Source organism: Blennius ocellaris (genome assembly GCF_963422515.1).
Source record: "Blennius ocellaris genome assembly, chromosome: 10".
Classification (NCBI taxonomy): domain Eukaryota; kingdom Metazoa; phylum Chordata; class Actinopteri; order Blenniiformes; family Blenniidae; genus Blennius; species Blennius ocellaris.
The window spans coordinates 6219810-6239748 of record NC_137659.1 but is presented as its reverse complement, the minus strand read 5'-3'; the positions used below and the strand labels follow the sequence as shown (position 1 = coordinate 6239748).

General features: G+C 40.4%; 1 protein-coding gene across 5 annotated transcripts; it reads right to left on the bottom strand.

Moving 5' to 3' along the window:
- Positions 1-1176: 1176 nt before the first annotated feature.
- On the bottom strand, positions 1177-16160 carry ranbp3b (RAN binding protein 3b; the record flags this gene model as incomplete). Of its 5 annotated transcripts, none has more annotated exons than XM_080502903.1 (17): positions 1177-2500; positions 3199-3394; positions 3583-3725; positions 4167-4287; positions 4373-4497; positions 5358-5472; positions 5531-5606; positions 5691-5791; positions 6965-7081; positions 8678-8775; positions 9332-9424; positions 9509-9574; positions 12462-12533; positions 12642-12719; positions 12807-12843; positions 13017-13072; positions 16107-16160. In XM_080502903.1, 17 exons carry the CDS (start codon positions 16126-16128, stop codon positions 2457-2459), a joined length of 1560 nt encoding a protein of 519 aa, XP_080359029.1. In that variant the 3' UTR covers positions 1177-2456. The 5 variants fall into 5 exon arrangements, with proteins under 5 accessions (XP_080359029.1, XP_080359030.1, XP_080359026.1 ...); XM_080502904.1 differs by having other exon boundaries at positions 5358-5454; positions 16107-16128; XM_080502900.1 differs by lacking the exon at positions 16107-16160 and having other exon boundaries at positions 13017-13100.
- Positions 16161-19939: the final 3779 nt, after the last annotated feature.

The window sequence follows — 19939 nt, the reverse complement described above, 5'->3', positions numbered from 1 at the left end:
CTTCTGAGTCTGTTCCAGAAAGTCTGGGATCGACTCAAAACACTAACTTTTATTGCAATTTTGGCCACACAATACTCAAGTGCTGGTGTATTATCATTGATGTAAAAGATAATGTTTAAAAGAACTGTTGCCTTTAGATTTCCGTTTTCTCCCCGTCTGTGAGAACCAGATTCAAAGAATCTATAAAATCCAATAAAAGCTCTTCGGACAACATAGTGTGTTTAAGTTTGTGTTGATTGTTGTCTTAATACAAAAGTACTTTTACATTTATGCGTTACCGCAGATATTCATAACTTAAAAAAAAAAAAAAATGCATTAGTTTGCAATCTTTCACTCCAAGAATGCATGGGACTAGAGATGTTCTTACTCTGCCTGTGTGGGTTTTTTCTAAACCCTAAGTTATATTCCATAAACACAAAGGCTATGCGTTGCTGTGAACCTCCTGCTCAGCATCAAGGCTACGAGCACCTCCAAAGGCCTCGATCTCGCAAGGGGAAGTACGCAAACCACGGGCTGTCATTGGTCCGTCCTACTTTGTCACGGGACATTAGGACACTTCACATGTGATCCAGATGACAGTGTTGCAAATTAAAAACTCTATGAGAGAAGCGCCATGTTCATAAGTGAGCAACACACACCTGTCACACAGTGGGCACAATCAGTCGACAATGAAGCTCAGCGATTGAAAAAGAAAAATCAAATCGACGTTACGTTGTAATATTGCATGAGATATTAAGAATGTTTCTAAATATATATTCCTGTATCGACATGAGTTAGAATATTTATTTATGCATTCAAAACTTGTGAAGCAGTTTTTTAATGTAAACAAACAAGAGCTGAAATTGAAAACACCGAAGGGAATTTTATGCGCCTGCCTCTTGCTGCCGACATCCTAAACTGTTGACATTAAGTGAAACAAATCCTATTTATTTATTTTGTTCATTTGGCTCTTTTGGGGGGAAGGGGGGTTAATTCACATTCACACTAATGTCCCGTCAACAGATTTGACAGATTACCCTTTGGTATAATTTAGAAACTACAAGCAGCTCCACTTTAAATACTAATCCATTTCCATTTAAGTAAAATTAAAAAACATATTTAGATCAAAACTAAAATTTTGCATCAATTTTGTATAAATGTAGATTTTAAAATCATGTTTCAAAGGGAAAACTTGCAATCAGTCCAAAATGGTTTATTTTTGTAAAGGGGGGGTTGGAGATGAGAAAACATGGTACGCTACTAAAATGATATATTCAAAATGTACATTGTGACATTCACAGGGTATTACAGTTAGCACTCAAAATGTTCCACACATGAACTTTAATCTTCATTCCAACATGTTTTTCCAAATGTAAATGAATAAAAAGTTTGTATATTATCAACATAAAAATATGTATCAACACAATAAACGCATGGGATGTTGAAAAGAAATGGAAAAAAAAAACAGTTACATGCAGGTCTGATGAGTTAATTCCTCTCAAAATTAGAAAAAAAAATAAAAAAAAAGTACATGGTGAAGAATACATCTTAATTTAGACCAAAAAAAAAAAAAGAAAAAAGAAGTTGAGGCGAATCCTTCTGCCCTTTTGTCCTCAAATCACTCACTCACATTTGCAGAAACCGTGTTGTTTCAGTCTTTTATTCACTATAATATAGGTCAATAGGAAATATAAGAAACTGCTATTAATGACAACTTGAGTGGTCTTGGCTAGCCATTACAAACAGCACATATGTGTTGAGATGCCTCATGAAAATGACAGCCCAAAATAAATTACAATTTGCCAAAACCTAACACACGGACTGGTTCGGGATGGGAGGGGAGGAGCGGCGGGCGGGCGGGCGGGCGGGCGGGCGGGCGGGCGGGCGGGGGAAGAGTGGGAGCAAGAGGGAGGCTGGATGTGGTTTGATGTCAAGAACAACCAACTTTAATGACTAGTCAAATACAGTGTGAATGAAGCTCCCCTGGATGTGTGGCGTCCAGAGACACGTCTGTTGAGTGAGTATAAAGGTCCCAAAGTAGAAACTGCAGTCTTAACATGTGCCATACTTTAAAATGTAGAGGAAAACACCCTTACACTCATCAATATGATGAGCAGAAAAGTCCCAAACCAAAGCTTTGAAGTCTTTATTTTTGCTATCGGGGAGAGGAGGAAGAAGAAGAAGAAAAAAAAAAAAAAAAAAAGTACTCAAAAACAAAAATAAAACACAAAAACAGGAGAGGGAGGGAAGGAACAACTCCAGATATTACGCTGAATGCAGAAGAAGATGAACTGCACAAGTTGGGTGAGACACTCCGGCATGGGGGAGGGGGGGGGGGGGGTTATTTCCTGGAGCTAGACTTCTAATATCCAAAAGTACTGGTCTTGGGGACCCATGTTGGTCAAGGGGTGTCCATGGAGATGCCTACAGCAAAATGCATCGACAGCAGCATCTTGGCAAGCCGTCCGAGAGAGACGCTATGTGCTTCCCGCTGCCTGGCCCTCTCCTCCCTCTGAATTACCTGCAGGAAGAGAGCAGGCAGCAGGTTGGCAAAGGTGAAGCGGAGGCGAGAGGCGGCGCAACACGTCAGAGCAGGAAGCTGCTCAATGCTTCATTTTCAACACCTACTGTATTTAACAACAGAGGAAAGCCTGAAGTGGCACGAGACTTGCTTCAGATGTGGCACTGAAATGGGCTCTTTCATGCAAACTCTTCTTTATCTAATTTTGCACCGCTTATTGTTTAAATATTGTATATAGTTTTTAAATCAACCTTGCGCCATTTCTTTTTATGTGCTATTTTACTGTTGCCATTCTCTGTGGACAGCAAAGAAACTCATTCTGCAGGGAAACATGTTACTGATGTGCATATGACAAACTTAAATCTGTCTAAAGTGCAATATTTAGACTATTTGGAAATCATTTCACACTAAATATCAATGTTTGTTAGTTGGGACTGACCTCAAGTTGTGGAGAAAAGATGAAAATATAAACACGATTGAATCAACATACTACTTAAAGCAAGTCATCGCATCAGCTTTTAAACTGACCACCTATTTTTGAGGGAAGAATGGAGTGAATCTAATTATTTAATGTGGGGCTTTTTTTTTCTAATTGGGAAAAAAAAAACAAATCCTATTTTTTTCTGGGTGATCCGTTTGCGTACCGTCATTGTACAACGCTTCTAAGTGAGCATTCAAAAATGATATAAACCACTGACTTGTAGCAGGAGTGGAGGCTGAAGCGGAGGCCGAGGCGTTGTCTTCCTCGTCGCTGTCTTCCTCGTTGGACTGCGGTACCTCGGCTTCGGGGATGGTTGTTGCCGGAGCCTCGGGCTCCTGCTCCGCCCGGCTCTTCAGGGCTAAGATACGGTGGTGTAACGCTGCAGCCAGCTGACCTATGTCTTTAGAGCTACCCTGAAGAACAGAGAGGGGAGAGCAGACGCAGGTCAACCACGGCGCCAAAACAACCAATCACATATATGGATCATGTAGCGGGTGTCCCTGCGAAGCCACTTGACAAAACTTCCGGTGATTTTGGAAGAGAGCCAATAAATCAGGGCCGTTTGCGTTTTCATCTTGAGGATGTAAAATCAAGAACACACCGATATTAGGAAGACCTTGACGCCCTGGTCCTCCGTGTCCATGGCAGTGATTCGTACACTCTTCTCGCTGGCCTTGTCCACTTGCATCTGCGGCCAGAGTTTGGTGTTGAGGATCAACCGGAGGCTGCCCTGGGTCCTCATCACTGGAGGGAATCAGAGCACAAACACAGCACAGCACTGAAACACAACTTCAACAAACACACTCTGTACTAATACAGTGCTATATTTTAAAAAGTACATTTCTAAACATGGATATTTCTATGTCCTATTTGTTGAGTTCAAGTTCATGTTTCACTTCTTACTCTGTCAGACTTTTACATTGGTGCAGTCTCACTTGACAAAGTAGTGGTTACAGGAATGGGCTCCCCCTTGTGTCCAAAGTCAGGAATGGTAAAAATAAAGACAAAACTAAAACAACCGACAGGAGAGATTCTCCCATCATCCCTTATCTCAAACGAACATCAACTTGGAATTTTCCCAGTCCAATCATGCGTGGAGTTGTGAGGACAGGATCTGTCTTGAAACCCACTTTGTTTATTTTCTTTTTCACCCCCGAGAAGTAGCTGCAACGTTTTTGTACGTACCTAGACGGGACTGTAGCGTGCCATCGTCTGTCGACGCCATGTCGTTGAGCCTCAGCGAACCTCGACCTCTCTCTATCCACGACTGAGCGGTCTTCTCGAACACGTATAACTTGCACTGCATCTGAAGGAGGAGGAGGAGACGCGCTGTGAGTGTGCGGCGATGAGTAAACGCGACAAAAACTTAATGCAGTGAGCTCGTCTTTCACCTGTAAAACATTGCTTTCTGATTCCTCTCCGGTTTTCACGTCGACCTTCTCTAAGATGCACTTCTTGGCTGTGGCTTTGGTGTACGCTGCTGCAGACTCCTCCAAAGACTCCGACACACTGTTCACTGGAGACAGAACATGGAGGTGAAGAAGCTACACTTTAGCTTCACCTGTGTCTGCCTGTGAAGAGTCCTGGAGAGGCCAGCGGTGCGGGGTGACGATCATCACTTGACTCTGCAGCTGAACACGGTGCTGTGGATCATTTCATGGAGGCGGAGCTTTGTGTGCCTGTAACTCAATGTCTGCATGCATGACGGCGAGCAAAGGCTCAGGTCTTCAGTGCACTGAAATACCCAAGACCCCATTTACACGACAACTTCTCAAGTGATCATTTCTGTGTTTTCATTTCAGAAATATTTGCGTGTACACGGCAACGTTTTGACAACGATGTCCGCTTCCATGGAGATGGCATGTTGGGCCACTAGTGGGTGCTGTTTGTTTTTGTAATGAAAGCACACGCACTCAGTCTGCCAAGAGTGTGTGTGCTTTCAACCGAGTGTTTTCAAAAAGTTCAACCATGGGAGCCGTTTTCAGTGACTCCAATGCACTGTTGTCGTGTAAACAGAGTTCAAACGTTTTCACTAGAAATCAACACTTCTGAACGGGACCCGAGAACCTTTTCAACTGTACAGGACCTGAAGCTTGATGATAAAGTCTGTGGCTTCATAAACAAAAAAACCAACTGAAGTCTCTACAACAATCTAATGATTGAATGTGTTTACAACAAAAGAGCTCATCTCATTAGTTAGATGATACAGTAATCGCGTCTGTTATGAAGACCGTTTCAAAGGCGCGTCTCTTCACTTCACAGGTCGTCTTTGTGTTGCTCGTCGTGGTTCAAGTCTCTCCAAGAGTCTCGCTTACAGCTACGAGTATTTGAGCCAAATAGACATTTTTCCAGAAGGCAGTGGGATTGTGTTTTTACCCTTCTCTGGGGTGGTTTCCTGTGATGGCGTCTGTGAAGCAGGGGCAGCTGAAACCTCTTTATTCTCCTCTTTTGAAGACTCACCCTTTGGGGGACTCTGAAGACACAACAAATGCTGGTTTGTTAAAAAAGTGAGCGCAATATCACTTCACATTTTATTGTTTTTCACTCACCAGAACCCGTTCAGACATATTCTGCCCAAAAACAAACTTTGATCCACTGTCTGCACTGTTCGTGGCATTTTTTGAGCTGGAAAGGAAAGTACAGAGTATTTCAAACCAGATTTAAACAAAAGAGGTGTAAACAATATGAGGAACGGCAAAGCAGACTTACCTGGGGGTTGAGATGTACTGTAAGAAATAATTAGTGCCTTCTGATTGAGAGTCTGGAGGCACACTATCCTTTGAGTTGTCTTCTGTACTGTTCTCTTCCAACTGGAGGAAAAAACACAAGAGGAAGACGTCTTGAAATGGGCAATGCGATCAGACTAAAACCACAACCCACACAAGAGACACTTCCATTCATTTGGATTATTTGCACAACTATTCCCATTATCACAATCCAAAGTTCACAATTATATCACATTCCTAACCTGGCAAAACTGAATAAATACAAAATTCTATTGACAAGATTTTCCCTTTCCCAGCTGCTCTTAATGTGTTTGTTTTCTCTTTTTTATATTTACACATGCCCTTCTTTTCTTTCTTTTTTTTTAAATAAGTAAAAATGTCATGTTTTCCTCTCAAATCACAGCTCCCCTCCCATCGAGAAATGATTTGTGTACAATTCCCGGAAGTGAATTATTCCTTCCTTTGAACCTGGTTACTGCAGTTTGAAATTTAGCCAGCGATGCAGGAAACTGTCACAAAATAAAATCTATAATGAGGTGACGCATTATTCAGAGTGAAATTTCAGAGTGAGGTGTTAAAGCTGCTCTTCTCACTGCCTCAAATCAAATGTTCTGCTTCCGTATTTAGAAAGAATGTTTACATGACCACTAAAATCTGTGAAAAATAGCTGCAAGTAATCTCATTGTAATGCTATGATCTGATGGGTTTACATGCATTTTACAAATCTGATCATTGGAAAAAAACTGACTGCCTCTGTCGGTTAGCCATAAAAGTCCTATGTAGATAAAGGAGTCTGCTTGTTGGGGAGGAATCGCATAATGTGTCAAGTGAAAATGGATCGTTTTTGTTTTCATTTCTGAAAAAGTTTTGCTTCTACACAGATATATTTGAAAAACGATGACCGTTTCCACGGAAATGTCAAAACTGCTGAAAACAATGTGGTTAGAATGCCAGGCCAGGAGTTCGTGCCGTTGAAGTATTCACTACAGCCGTGGTGTGCATGCGAGGCAGCGCCGTACCACCTCGGGAGCCGGTTTCACAACGTTGCGTTTTCAGTGGCTCTGAGCACTTTTGCCATGTAAACAAATGCCCAATCACAATGAAAGTTTGCCGTTTTGATAAATAAATGGAGCCGAGTTGTATTGATACGGTTCCCCATTATGTCCCATTCACACAATTAAATAATTTACATATGCAATACGGATTGGATTCTGTGCATGAAACAAGCTTGCTGAATGTTCCAGACAAACCACCCACCTTTGCTCTGTCTTTGATATTCTGACCAAACACAAATGATATTGCTACATCCGAGTCTTTCTCTCCTCTGCCTCCATCTTTCTCACCACTTGCTCCGTCGTCCTCATTTTCATGTTTCTGAAAAGGGGAAACCAAAGAAATGCACCACTCATTATTACTTGAATGTGCCTTTTATGATCTAAAAGGGGGAAAAAACCGCTCGACAACAACGAGTGGCTTTTATTAGAAGTCAAAGGAGCTTTAATAAAACTTATTTAACTTCTGATACACTGATTCTTTTTAGATCCATTTCCCTGACATGCAACGCGGTTAATTACTGTGCATGGCAAAACACAGGCACAGTACGTTACACTTTCTACATGGCGGGTAGATGACTGAGGCTAGAAATAAATGAAGGGGATCCAACCACACACCACAAATCTACAAAAACACACACACGCATCCTGGCATCAGCTGGTCCAACATACGCCGCTTTGATTTAAGAACTTACAAACTCACAACTATAAGCGATTCCATTAAGCCTCGTCTATGATGTCGGCATGTTGTTGGATATTTCCACAAACTAAAAATTGGCTTGCAGCCGGTTGTATAAAACATTAAAGAACTTTGTGCACTGCTCCTCCATCAGGCCGGTACCTATTGTGATCGGGATATGAATGCAACCATTAGAATTTGTTTGTGCATGTTTGTGCACAAAAAAAAAAAAAATCTGTGCTTGGAATGGTTTGTGGGGAAAATAAATAATACAATTTTAAGCATCCATCAATGACGCAAGCATCCACAAACACGCAAAAGTGTTTCCATTCGTTTGTCTGTAGTTTGTGCGAGTTTATGCAAGCGAAAGTAACATCTGGGCTTAATTATTCCTCAAGTGATCGCAATTAATCTGACACGTAATGTACATACTTCCAGAATTAATGCAGCAAAAATGTTTGCTGTTCTCACACAAACATTTTGCTAACGAATGAGTCACCAATTTGGATGTTGGTGGGGTGCTGACAACTGTGTTCATAACTGGTATTTATTTATAATTAATATCTTACAAACAGTGGCAGCATGAGGTATTTATCTTTGTGTCTGTACATATTCATTAAAAAAAAAAAAAACGGGATCCTCCTCCTGATCACTGCAAGGAAGTACAGACTCTGGGCCTGTACTTGTTAGTTAAATTATAATAGTTATTCCCAATGACGCTGAACATTTGAAAAATTATAGTAATCATGGAGAAGCTGAGGTGTGAAATATGTGGCCCGAGGGCCTAAACTGGCCCATTGGAGGGTCTAATACAGCCATCTACATGACAATAATAATGACTTAATCCTGTTATTTCAAAAAAGTGCTATGACTGGGCCCCATTTTTAACTTCTTTGTTCACATATAAATAATTGTTAGATGTTATTATGCCATAGTTTCATTGTTCCAGTCCGAAAAGAAGCAGAACTAGAATAAATAAAAGACCCCTGTGTTAAAGTGATCTACTAATTACAATAACAGAACAAAATTGAAAATAAATTCTTTGAAAACAAACAATGCTTTATCAGCAATTATTTATGCTACTGGTAGAAACAAAATGTGTTGATGCATTTCATATGCTGATTTGAACACAGTTTAAGAATGCAAGTGTGTGTGTGTGTGTGTGTGTGTATATAGTCAGAAAATGCAGAACTTAATCAGTCCTGATGAAAAAGCTGGTGATCACCATGACCTTCTCACCTGTGACTTGTCTGAGTGCTCTGTGTTGTTCAGAAACAGTGACTGGGGCGGTGCGCCATCTGAGGACTTTTTCACACCGTTGGTTCCACAACTGGAATCTAAGCACACAAACGCACAGGAGGCTCATCATTTATTGTGATATGGACGTAAAATGAATGAACCACGACAATCCCATGTTACAAAATGAGGAAGGACAAGAAAACTGAAAAGGGAAGGAAGTGTGGGGGAAGGCTTAAGATCAAGTATTAGAAAGACACAAACAAGGCCAAACTAAAATAAATCCAATTTAAAAGAAAACATTTTAATGCAGATAAAGGTACATGACTAATGAAATATGTTTAGGCATCTTTGCGCAACTCAGTAGTGTGGAGGCATTTGTTTTTTTATATGGAAATGCGATTTTGCTCAGTTTTACTCTTTCCAAATGATTATTGTGGATATTAAAAAAATTAAAAAATAAATAAATGCTTAAAGGTAATAACAGTCTCAAGGGTATTTCAATGAGTTCCCTTTGAAGCATTAAGTCAAATAGAAAATAAAATGTACCAATTCAAGTAGCTTGGAGAAAAGATACGACAATTAAACAAAGAAACATTTACAAGATCAAGAGATTTTAAAAGGTAGAAGCCTTTGGCTGATATGAGTGGTACTCACTGGACTCTATATGTGATTTAGAGGCTGGTGCCTGGAGGACTGCAGGACGTAGTACACTACGCTGCTGTTCCTTGGGTTTTTGACTTGGGACACCTGCAACAGAGACACACACACTTTAAAACACTGCCTGGAAATTGTATTCATGAAACTCTAATTGTACTCTAATCAGCGACGGACCTGAACTGGGTGCCTGTCCGTGGATGAGAGTTGGTGGCTTTAAACGGAATCCCACAGGCTTCTCCTCTGGTGACAAGAAGGGAAAGAAGAGGGAAATGTTGGGGAAGGGGAACCCTGATTTACATCAATATTAAATGGATATGATCCTCTTTTCTGACCAGTCACCACAGCAACCCATTTAGAGCAACAAAGCGTTGTGTTGCAATCCAATTTCTCTGCAGGGACTGGAAGGGCTCTCGGGCCTCTCGTCTATTTCTACCTCCGGCTCTCCATCTCAGCGGCTTTATTAGCCGGCCTGACCCAGCCCCAATCAGCACTGACGCAGCGAGCCAAAAGCATTCGTAGAAACCAATCTATGATCCACCAATTAGTTACGACTTAATTTCAACTTTAAACCTCAGCTATCACATGTTCCAGGTTTAAAGGATGTGGAAAATGTGCATTACACAAACACTGGGGATGTCCAACCTCTGATGAAGCTCTTAAATATTTGGGATGGTTGTGCATTTATTTCAACTTGAGGGGAGAGGAGAAATTGAAAAATTGAAAACAAACCAAACTGCTTTATTACAAGCAGATGATTGGGGTGCACCTTTAACTAGTCAGGACACATGTTTTTTCTTTTTTAAAGCAAAAACAAACCCGAGTCTGATTTTCATTTTACAACACGCTCCTTTTCAGGATATGAAGGGCAGACTGGCCCGTATTCAATAAGGACAAACAACCACACAAGCAATGAGACCTGGTTTTAAAAAGTCACATTTAATAATACCGTCACCAGATCGGCCACCCACTCACAGCACTGCGAGGCATTTCACCACCAATTGGTTTTTCTTCTACTGTTTTACTTCTACATTTTCCTATATGAATTAGCTAGTTTGATTACAAGTCATTTTATTGTTTAGATTCAATTCTTTTAAACCTTCGACTTCCATTTCATTACTTTATAGTGTATTGCAGAATAACATTTCATCTTCCATTGGTAGTTACAACCTCAGTGAGATTAGACAGAATATGTATCACTTTAAAAATAAGATTCCAAACACAAATGTCTTTTTTGTGAGTGCATGATTAACTTCCCCCCCTAAACAGAGGATAAAATCGATTTGATTTTGATCAGATTTTCAATACTGATAAGAGACTGGCCCCACACAGTGCATAAATATGCAACCATGCCAAATGTTTCATTTGCTTACACCACTACAGACCTTGTATGAGCACGACAGTATTTTTGGACACAGGAACTTCGTTCTTGATGCAGTTTCGTGTTTAGCAGAAACCCACAACACTACATATTGTTTCATAGTCCATTTGGAATATATATTATATAAAACCCATATCTATTCCTTCAGCCACATCAAAGCAGCAAACACAATGCTTTTAAATAAACATTAAAATAGAATTTGGCTTTGGCCATTTCATCATTTATGTACGACAAAATATTAAAGAAAAATCTGTCATTTGAGGTGCCGTCCTCAAAAAGTGAGAACTGTCTAGTTGGATGTCAGATAAGTCTGGAAGTAACTGACAGATGCGACAGCTGCTGGAGTCTGAAGTAGAATCAATGACTCAGTCTAGTGCGAGTGTGAGCAGCTGGAGACCACAAAGCTTGGGATTCTTCATACTTGAGTGGGGGTGCAATTTGAAATGGTGGCAGAAACGGGTGGAAGTTTGAAACATGTGACTCAGTTGCTTCCTCATTTCTTGGGCAGTCCTCTGACAAACCTTAAAATTAATTTTATTTGAGCTATGACGACTGACGAAGACTAGAGTTGATTATGCTAATCCAAGTTACATAACTTTAAAGGAAATACATAACAGGGCAAATTACTCAGTGAACATCCAACATTTTTAATCATCAGGATTAACTAGCCTCACAGTAAAGAATGAAAAAACAGAGTGGAAGCACAGCGTCTGCACAACCATCCACGACTGAGCCAAAATGGTTCTGTTCATATGTGGAACCTCATTTAACCTCACTGGAAAAATTACCACTGCAGAAGATCTGAGAGCAACACTTGTGTTATCTTTTCTATCAGTTTGGTTAGACAGAAAAGCTTCCCTCCTCTCGAGTAGTGACTTGCATAGAACAAATATTCATGTTATTATTGATAATCATACCCACGATTACCAGTGTCGCTTAACTTGGCACCAAAGCAGAACTAAAATAAGTGCAGGCAGGATCACGGGCCACTTAAGGCCAGGGTGTCACAATATTAACAAACGGGATGTTGAGAAGCTCCTTCTTCAGTTTAACAACAACTAGCTTCCCGGGTAAATGCAAGAAAAGGGCAATAAAGACACAGTGTACTACATTGTGTGTTAGCAGTAGATAGAAGTGGCTATCAGCTCATTGGTACTGAATGAAAACAGAATGGGGATTGCTAAACGACAAGGCTACATGTGAAACTCCTGCCTCACCAAATACATGGCACATTTAATAAAGCTCAGTTATAACGTGAAGAACAATTCACAAAAATTCTGCATTGAAAAGACAATGTAGTGTCAGTTCACCATACATTTGACTATTTTCAATGTGCATTCACTCGTACTTAGCCTTCTTAAAAGAGAAAACGCAACTGAAGTCGTGTGTGTGGCTAAACTTTTTTTTTTTAATCCATGAATAATGCGAGTCTCCCACAGCAGATACTTGAGGCCCTGGCTCAGAAGTTAAAAATACCACATGGGAGTTAAATACAGTTGGTTATAAAGAAAAAAGACGCGGGATATGGAAAACGTCACAAGTCTTATTGGCAATAATGACTTAAGAAAATGAAATCAGCAGGCTGCTAAATGTTATTGTTTCCCAGTTTCAGTTAGCCTCCAAAGTTTATTGCCTGAAACTGTGGACAAAATGACAAGTTTGACCTTTGAAACTCAACAGTTTTGCTGCGGGGAGGGGGGGGGGGCTTTGAGCTGTGAAACTAAACTCATGGTGGTGGAGATAGCTCACCTGGCTCAGAGTCAGAGTTCCCAGTCGGGGACTGGCAGAAACTGGAGGGCATGAATACATTGTTCTTGGGAACTGCAAAGTAGCAGACAGGCATTGCGCTCAGCATACAAATCAACGTGTAAAACGCCACAAAAAGAACCAAAGAAAATAAATGTCTGCTTAGTCACCACGTGTCCTTACCAGAATGTGGGGGTGGGAATGATGAGGTCCTTTCCCTTTTCACAGGGGGGCAATAGCTTCCCTCATCTTTATCTGAATCTGGAAAAGGAAATAAAGCATTAAGACTGAAAAATGATTTGAGTTTTACAAGGACAAGCCAGGCTGGTTAAGAAAATGTGGATTTACCTTCTCCATCTTCTGCACTTGAGCCTTCTGCAGATCGCTGCAAAACAACAACAAAAAAGTACTGCAAATCGTCTAAATCACTCCAAAATGAAGAAAAAGCTAAAAGCAACCTAAATAGTTTGCACATTGATCGAGTCAACTGCAATACAATCTTTAAGAATTTGAGGTTCATGGAGATGAAAAGTAAAATGTGTCTTGATACAAACTTACCTTCTGTGCTTTATCTTTTTGGAAAACAAACACAGGAGGTGCTATGGCAGGCTTGTCTGTTAAGAGAAGATGTAGGCTGGTCATCCAAGAACTAGCATGAAGCACACAGTAGTCGCCTCTGAATTGTTTTCAAGATTTACAGTTCATAACGAAAGAAAGAGCTAACCAAGCACATGGAATGAATAACATCATCTAATGCAGGGGTATCAAACACATATTAGTGGGCCTGATTGGCAAAAATCCAAAATAACTTTTAAATTTGAACTTAAGAGATTTTCTTTGATGTGGCACAAAATGTATGTGATGAAAATGTTAATATTTTTGGGGAAAAAACCCAAACAATTACTGCTGAAAATGACTAATCTCAACATCAAGACGACTTTAATGAAACCTTCTGTAAAATGCAGTGAAGAGTCCAAAAAACGTCTCATATCGCTGTCGCAATATGGCTGTTTTACAAACTTATCCCGACAGCATGGGTTTGAGGCTCATGTCAGTTTTCTATCTTTCAGGCAGCATCACTGATATCTCAGCTCAGCTCTTAGTGTTGTGTTCGCTACCCTTAAGAAATTTATTTTGAAAAAAATCAGTTCCCTTTGAAATTCCTCATAATTTGCTTGGTGGTTTGGCAGGTTGGATTTGGAGGCTCTTGCGGGGCAGCTTTGGCACGCAGGCCTTATGTTTGACACCCCTGGTCTAACACCACAGGATCATTTTATAACATTGTATAAGCTACAGTGGCTGGAAGAGACTGTCTCACAAACTGTGTGTGTGTGTGTGTGTGTGTGTGTGTGTGTGTGTGTGTGTGTGTGTGTGTGTGTGTGTGTGTGTGTGTGTGTGTGTGTGTGTGTGTGTGTGTGTGTGTGTGTGTGTGTGTGTGTGTGTGTGTGTGTGATTAAAGCACCACTCTAAGTGTTAGGTGAGTTAAACAGTAGATTTGAAAGGCAAATGTAGGGTTGTAGGTGTAGAGAAAGGAAATGGGAAAATAAACTGGCTCAAAATGAATTATTGTGCTTGCCAACAATGTCGACTATGATTCAGTGTAAACCAGAGAAGAGATGTCGGAACTGTACAAAACTTCATCAGGCAATCAATCATGTAAATAGCTATCAAAATAATAAGAGCATAGTATTTTCAACAACATAGAAACAGGTATTGGCAAAACTGATCACGGTGAGAACTACACAAATGTATTCTCTGTACTGGAGGGCCAAACTTATACAGATTATTACACACTGTATGAGGATCGCTGCTACTAATCCAATGCAAAGATGAAACTGAATGGCTTTTTCTGCTTCTGTGACAGCTTTCATTTAAAAATACATTTAGATGTATAATCAGTAGGGTATCATCTTCTTCTTTATATGGAAATGATCTCCAGTTCTCAAAAAGACAAACGAGGCCATTATTATTATCATCAATCCATACTATTGCATCAAAATTGTACCTCAACAAAACCTGAGCACTGTCATTCAAACTTTCATCACAAGTCATTCGGATGATTTCATATCTTTTCTCAGACATCCGCAACACTGCAGTCTGCATTTTTATCTCGATCCACATCTCAGCCATCCTGACATACTCTGGCTACCTGTTGCTTTTACACGTGACTTCAAGCTATCGCTCCTTACATACAAACCTCAGAGATCAAACCTTTACTCAACTGATCTTTTAATTGTACATACTCCCTCTGCAAGGATGTGCTATTCAGTTCATAAGAGTAATTTGAGCCTTTGTAATTAAAGTTGCAAGGCTGCAGAATCAACCTGTCTGAAGAGAACAAGCAAGCAAAGCCAATACCACCTTTATTAAAATGTCTTTATACTTTAATGTCCTTGGTGTTGATGTCTTTTAACAATTATATTCCATTTTGAATGTATTTTAATTCAAGAAAATGCATCTAGTGAATGTGCGTTGGAATACATTTATCATTGCTGTTATTGTTATAATGGAGGGAAAAAAGAGACGGAAATCAGCAGGGGAGAGGAAACGGGTAGATGTCACCTCAGGCTGCCAACATCTCTACCTTCACTGTGAAACCTCTGTAAGAAGTGTAATCCTATAACGCAGACAGACAAAGGTTTTCGTCTGTCTGGGTTGGGCCTATTTCACTGAGCAGGTGTTAGCATCCCTGTCGGGCATAAAAAGCATGCAACACCAGCCAAATTACATCCACTTCACAACCAGATCTGCTACTATAAAAAGCACTTCCCATCCTGACACAAACCCTCGGCTGTGGTTTGTATATGAAACCTATAAGAGAGGAAAACGTGTAATTGCTGAGTGACCTATATTTAATTACCACCTTCGTATCCATGTGCAGCTTGTAAAAAGTGATCTCTGGCAAAAGAAAGCAAGAATACCGACATGTAACAATGGTGTTCTCTTTAGATACCCATGCATGTCAAGATGTTGTGATAACCTGCCGGATCTTACGCGAACTGACCCTCTCCAGTAAATAGCTGCCTCCACCGGTTGTTTCGTTAAGCCGAGTTTAGCTACCTGGCTACAGTTAGCATGAGTCATCCAGCAGACTAACAACGATGCAATACGTCTACTGCGCGTCCTTCCAAATACTTCGTTATGATTCAGATTACACACGAGTGTAATAATCTGGGAAAACGATGAAACGCCGATTACACTGTTTAGCTTGACGCTGTTAACTCTACGCGCCTAAATGAAGCAACGATGCAGCTAACTGCATGGGAAGCCACTGTAAACACCGAATAATAACACCGTAACTAATGCGAGATAGCCCACACTGTCCGGTTACCCATTAACCCCGTGCGATTGCGTTTAAATACATGAAGTTGTTTTGCGGACTATAAATAGCAGGGAGCTACTGTTGGGAGGTAAGCCGGGCGTTTCGAAGCTCTCCGGGAATTACCCGCCTCCGTGCCCCTAGCATCGTTAGCATGGCTGCTAACGCTGTATTCTTGTAAACGCAGCCGGGCTGCAAGTCGCCCGTGGTCGCCGTAAACACATGGCCGAATCGCTTCGTTCCAGTGGTCAAATGTGTCGGCAGCGGACATGTATCGTAGACACGGACAGAGCAGATGCATTGTTTTTCTCACACTGCCACTCACTCACCTTCGTTTGCCAAGTCCGCCATTTTACTTCGACGCTCACACACCCACAACCCACCGCGCATTTAACACGAGCCGAGGCAGGGAGCGCGAGAGGCACCGTCCAGTGAGGGGGGCCGCGAGCCCTCTGCTTTGCCACCGTGCCCCTACGTACCCTCTTCTCTCCCCAATATAATCTCATGTACCATCTTTTACCCCCTTTATACCCCCCATGTACCCTCCAATATACCTTCCTGTACCCCAATATGACCTCCTGTACCCCTGCACCCCTGCACCCCAACATATCATTTAATCCCTGTACATTGTTGTACTCCTAAATATGCCCTCTGTGCCCTGTTGTACGCCCCTGTACCCTCTGCTGTGCCCTGCTATATCAAAATATACCCTCCTCTACCTCTGTACATGCCTGTATCCACAATATACCCACCCATACCCCTCAATATACCCTCCTGTGCCTTCGTCTACCCCCTGTACCCTCTGCTGTGCCCCCTGTACCGCCTTCATGTACCCCAATATCCTATCCTGTTCCCCTCATGTATAACCTCTGTCGTAACTTTCATAGCTCCACACACCTAAATGTAACTCCACAGATAATACACATCAAACCCATTTTAACTTTCAAAATTCTACATAAGAAACTTTTCCAAACAGTGTTTGGAATGCATATTAACATTTATAACACCAAATAAATCCATTGACCTTCTATACCAGTGGTCTTGCTTTAGATCCCCTCAAATCGCAAGGAGAAAATATAAGAATATTCAACTGTTCAAGTTTATTGCAATAAAAAAGCAGTGTGAACATAGATATTACAGTAATAGAAAAAAAAGTTAAATTATGAAGTTAATTGCTTTATTTCTTGATTGTTCATGCACACACTCCTTCAGTTTTGATGACTTCAACAAAACTTTTTGACCTCTTTTGTCCTCAATATGCTAAAACCCACATCTCAATTTCTGCCTCGTGTTTCATCATCGTCAGCCAGCAAACAAACTTAAACTTACTAAACTTATTATCCACTGACCATCGACTGCTCAGAGGTATGAATAGACGGTGCTTGTTTGATTTTTGTCTAGAATTTTCTTTTCTGTCCAGACAAAGGCCAGCGACCCACTTTTGGGTCACGACCCAACGGCTGAGATCAAATGGCTTTATTCAACATGGAGTCACGGGGTGTTTAAGCTGATCCCAGCTGGCTGAAGGCATAGTACGCCTTTAACGCCACAGGACAAACACACAGAGTCACACACACACTCACATTAACACCCATGGGCAAATTACAATCAGCAAAACCACTTCAGAGCATGTTTTGGAGTAACTGCAGAAAACTCATGCATGCATAGAGAAAACGTGTAAACTCCATCCTGAAAGGTCAGGACTCCAACCGGAGACCTTCTCACTGTAACACAACATTACTAACCACAACAGTACTGTGGAGTTTCTCGCTATAATACTGGAAATAATTACTACTACATAACCATACTGTATGTATACTGAAACTGTCTTGATGTTAAAGATTGATATTTGTGAAATACTTTTTTAAACGTTGCCATTTTACTCATAAACCACCAACTGTCATCAAGATATACTTACGTTGTGTAAAGAGTGTTGCATATACACTTATGTCACACAATACTTCTCATAAATATACACACAAACTGTTTATTTTATATTTTATATTAACTTGGGGTAAGTACTCTAACAATTAGAACAAATTTAATTCTTTAAAAAGCAGCACGTACAAGGAAAAGTAACTGATACATTTCCTTTATAATTAAGATGCCGGCTTAATGTGTTCATATCTATTCACTGTGTGATTTGTCAAAGAAATCAGAGGGAAGTTGTCTGGCTTTCTTTCTTGTCCTTAAAATAATAGTGGACAGTGGGACATAAATCTGAGTTGCACCAATTAGTTAATTAGGAAGATGCGCTATAATCTCATTTAGCACGTTGCTGTTAAAAGTCGTGACACTGAGGAAAGTCACAACTGTGAGTGAGATTTATATATCTGTCATTTGTAACAAATTATACAGCTTGGAAATCAGTAAATTAATGTTGCATATCCCCTTCAAATACATGTTTACGGCCTATGGAATAAAAGCAGCCTACTCTGAGAAAACCCACATATACATGGGAAGAACATGGAGTCTCAATACAAAGTCCCAAGACTTAGTGCTGTTGTAGTACTCACTACAACACCATCATGCAAACTGGGAATAAATCATGCTACATTTGTAACAACAAAGCTTGGAAATCTGTCAATAATTTAAGATTAATTTAATTCATGACATCACCATTATAGTGAATATCTCTCTGTTCCTCCACAAATGTGATGCTGGGGGTCTCATCCAGCTTTTTTAAGCTCTTGTTTTTCTCATTTCAACAGCATTACTGTCTTTTTTGGGGAGGGAAATGACAAATTGTTTCTTCACCAAACCATCATATAGTGTGTTGTTTGGCATTCTTAAAAAGGCTACAGATTAATCTGAGGAATTGCTGCACTGTGTCAGACAGGAAATCTAAACAAAATCACTATCCTGATTGGGAAAAAATAAACTCTCTGCAGCCTTAAAACACACTTCATAGAGCTTCTCACCGCCCTGAGTTTGTTTAATCGCTCTCATACTGACAGGGTTTAAAGGGGGAACCACATGGCCACAATCTAGTGTTGCATCTGGAGACCCTGTGTTGTTCTTTCCTGACATATTTATTCGTTTACCTTTCACATTTCAGCTCTATGTCTCTCCACACTGCAGGAGAAAGGGATACTCAATAGGAGCGGTAACGAAGTGAAGGTAAACAATGATGTATTCATGTTGCGTGTCTGCTTCAATCTTCATCATCATTTACAAAAGCAGTTTGAGCTCTATCTTCATCTGTGTAGCCTGAGTGAGATACTGATGGGACATAAAACCAAAACAAAAACCATGCTCATGATTTGCAGCAATGTCAAGAATGAGTACTTTCACTGAGCATACACAATGAGATTAAGTCTGTCAAACATGTTGAATGAATTTCCGACCTCATAAAACATTCGCAGAGCATTTTTTCACTGATTTGAAACCACAATTGTTTACACCAGCTTGTAATTGCTTTCTCTTCTTTTAATGGTGTATTGGTACCTTTTATGAAGGCCACATTCAGTGTGTGCTGTAAATCAAACATGAAAGCATCCTGGGCTCTTCCGTCGTGTTGATTGGTTCCCAGAACTGTAAACAAAAAACCACACCACTCCACTTGCTTCGGGGATTTGGGGACACAAGTGAAAAGCAAACATGAATCTGAATTCTCACCATTTCCACTCTGTATTTTTTTTGCGGGCAATTAAAATGGTTCCATGTGGATGTTTTTACGACTTGGTGTTTTGGGGACAGACTGAGACAATCTGCTGGTCTGTTGCCTCACGTGTAATTTCTTAAGAGTAAAGTTGATGTAGTGCACGTGATTTGACAGCAGAGGGCAAACTCTCATTAAATCTGAAGCACACGCTGCATTGTTCACCACACGTTTTAGTTCAAGACCGGCAAGATAGTGCCTTAATAACCTTAAAAATTAAACGTTTAAGGTTTTCTTTGTTGTGATGTAGAGTATATGTAATGAAAATGTCTATATTTTTTTCCAAATGGCTCAATTATTTCCACAAATGTGTACAATATTTGTATAATGTCAACATAAAGCCAATTTTAGTGAAAACTACAGTGAAATGTCTAAAAACTTCTCCTGTAACTGTTATATTATGCATGTTTTTGCAAGTTTCTTTGAAATTTTTACCATTCGCTTGGAGGTTGGATTGAAGCCGGTTTTGGCCCATGGGCCTTATGTTTGACATCTCTGCAC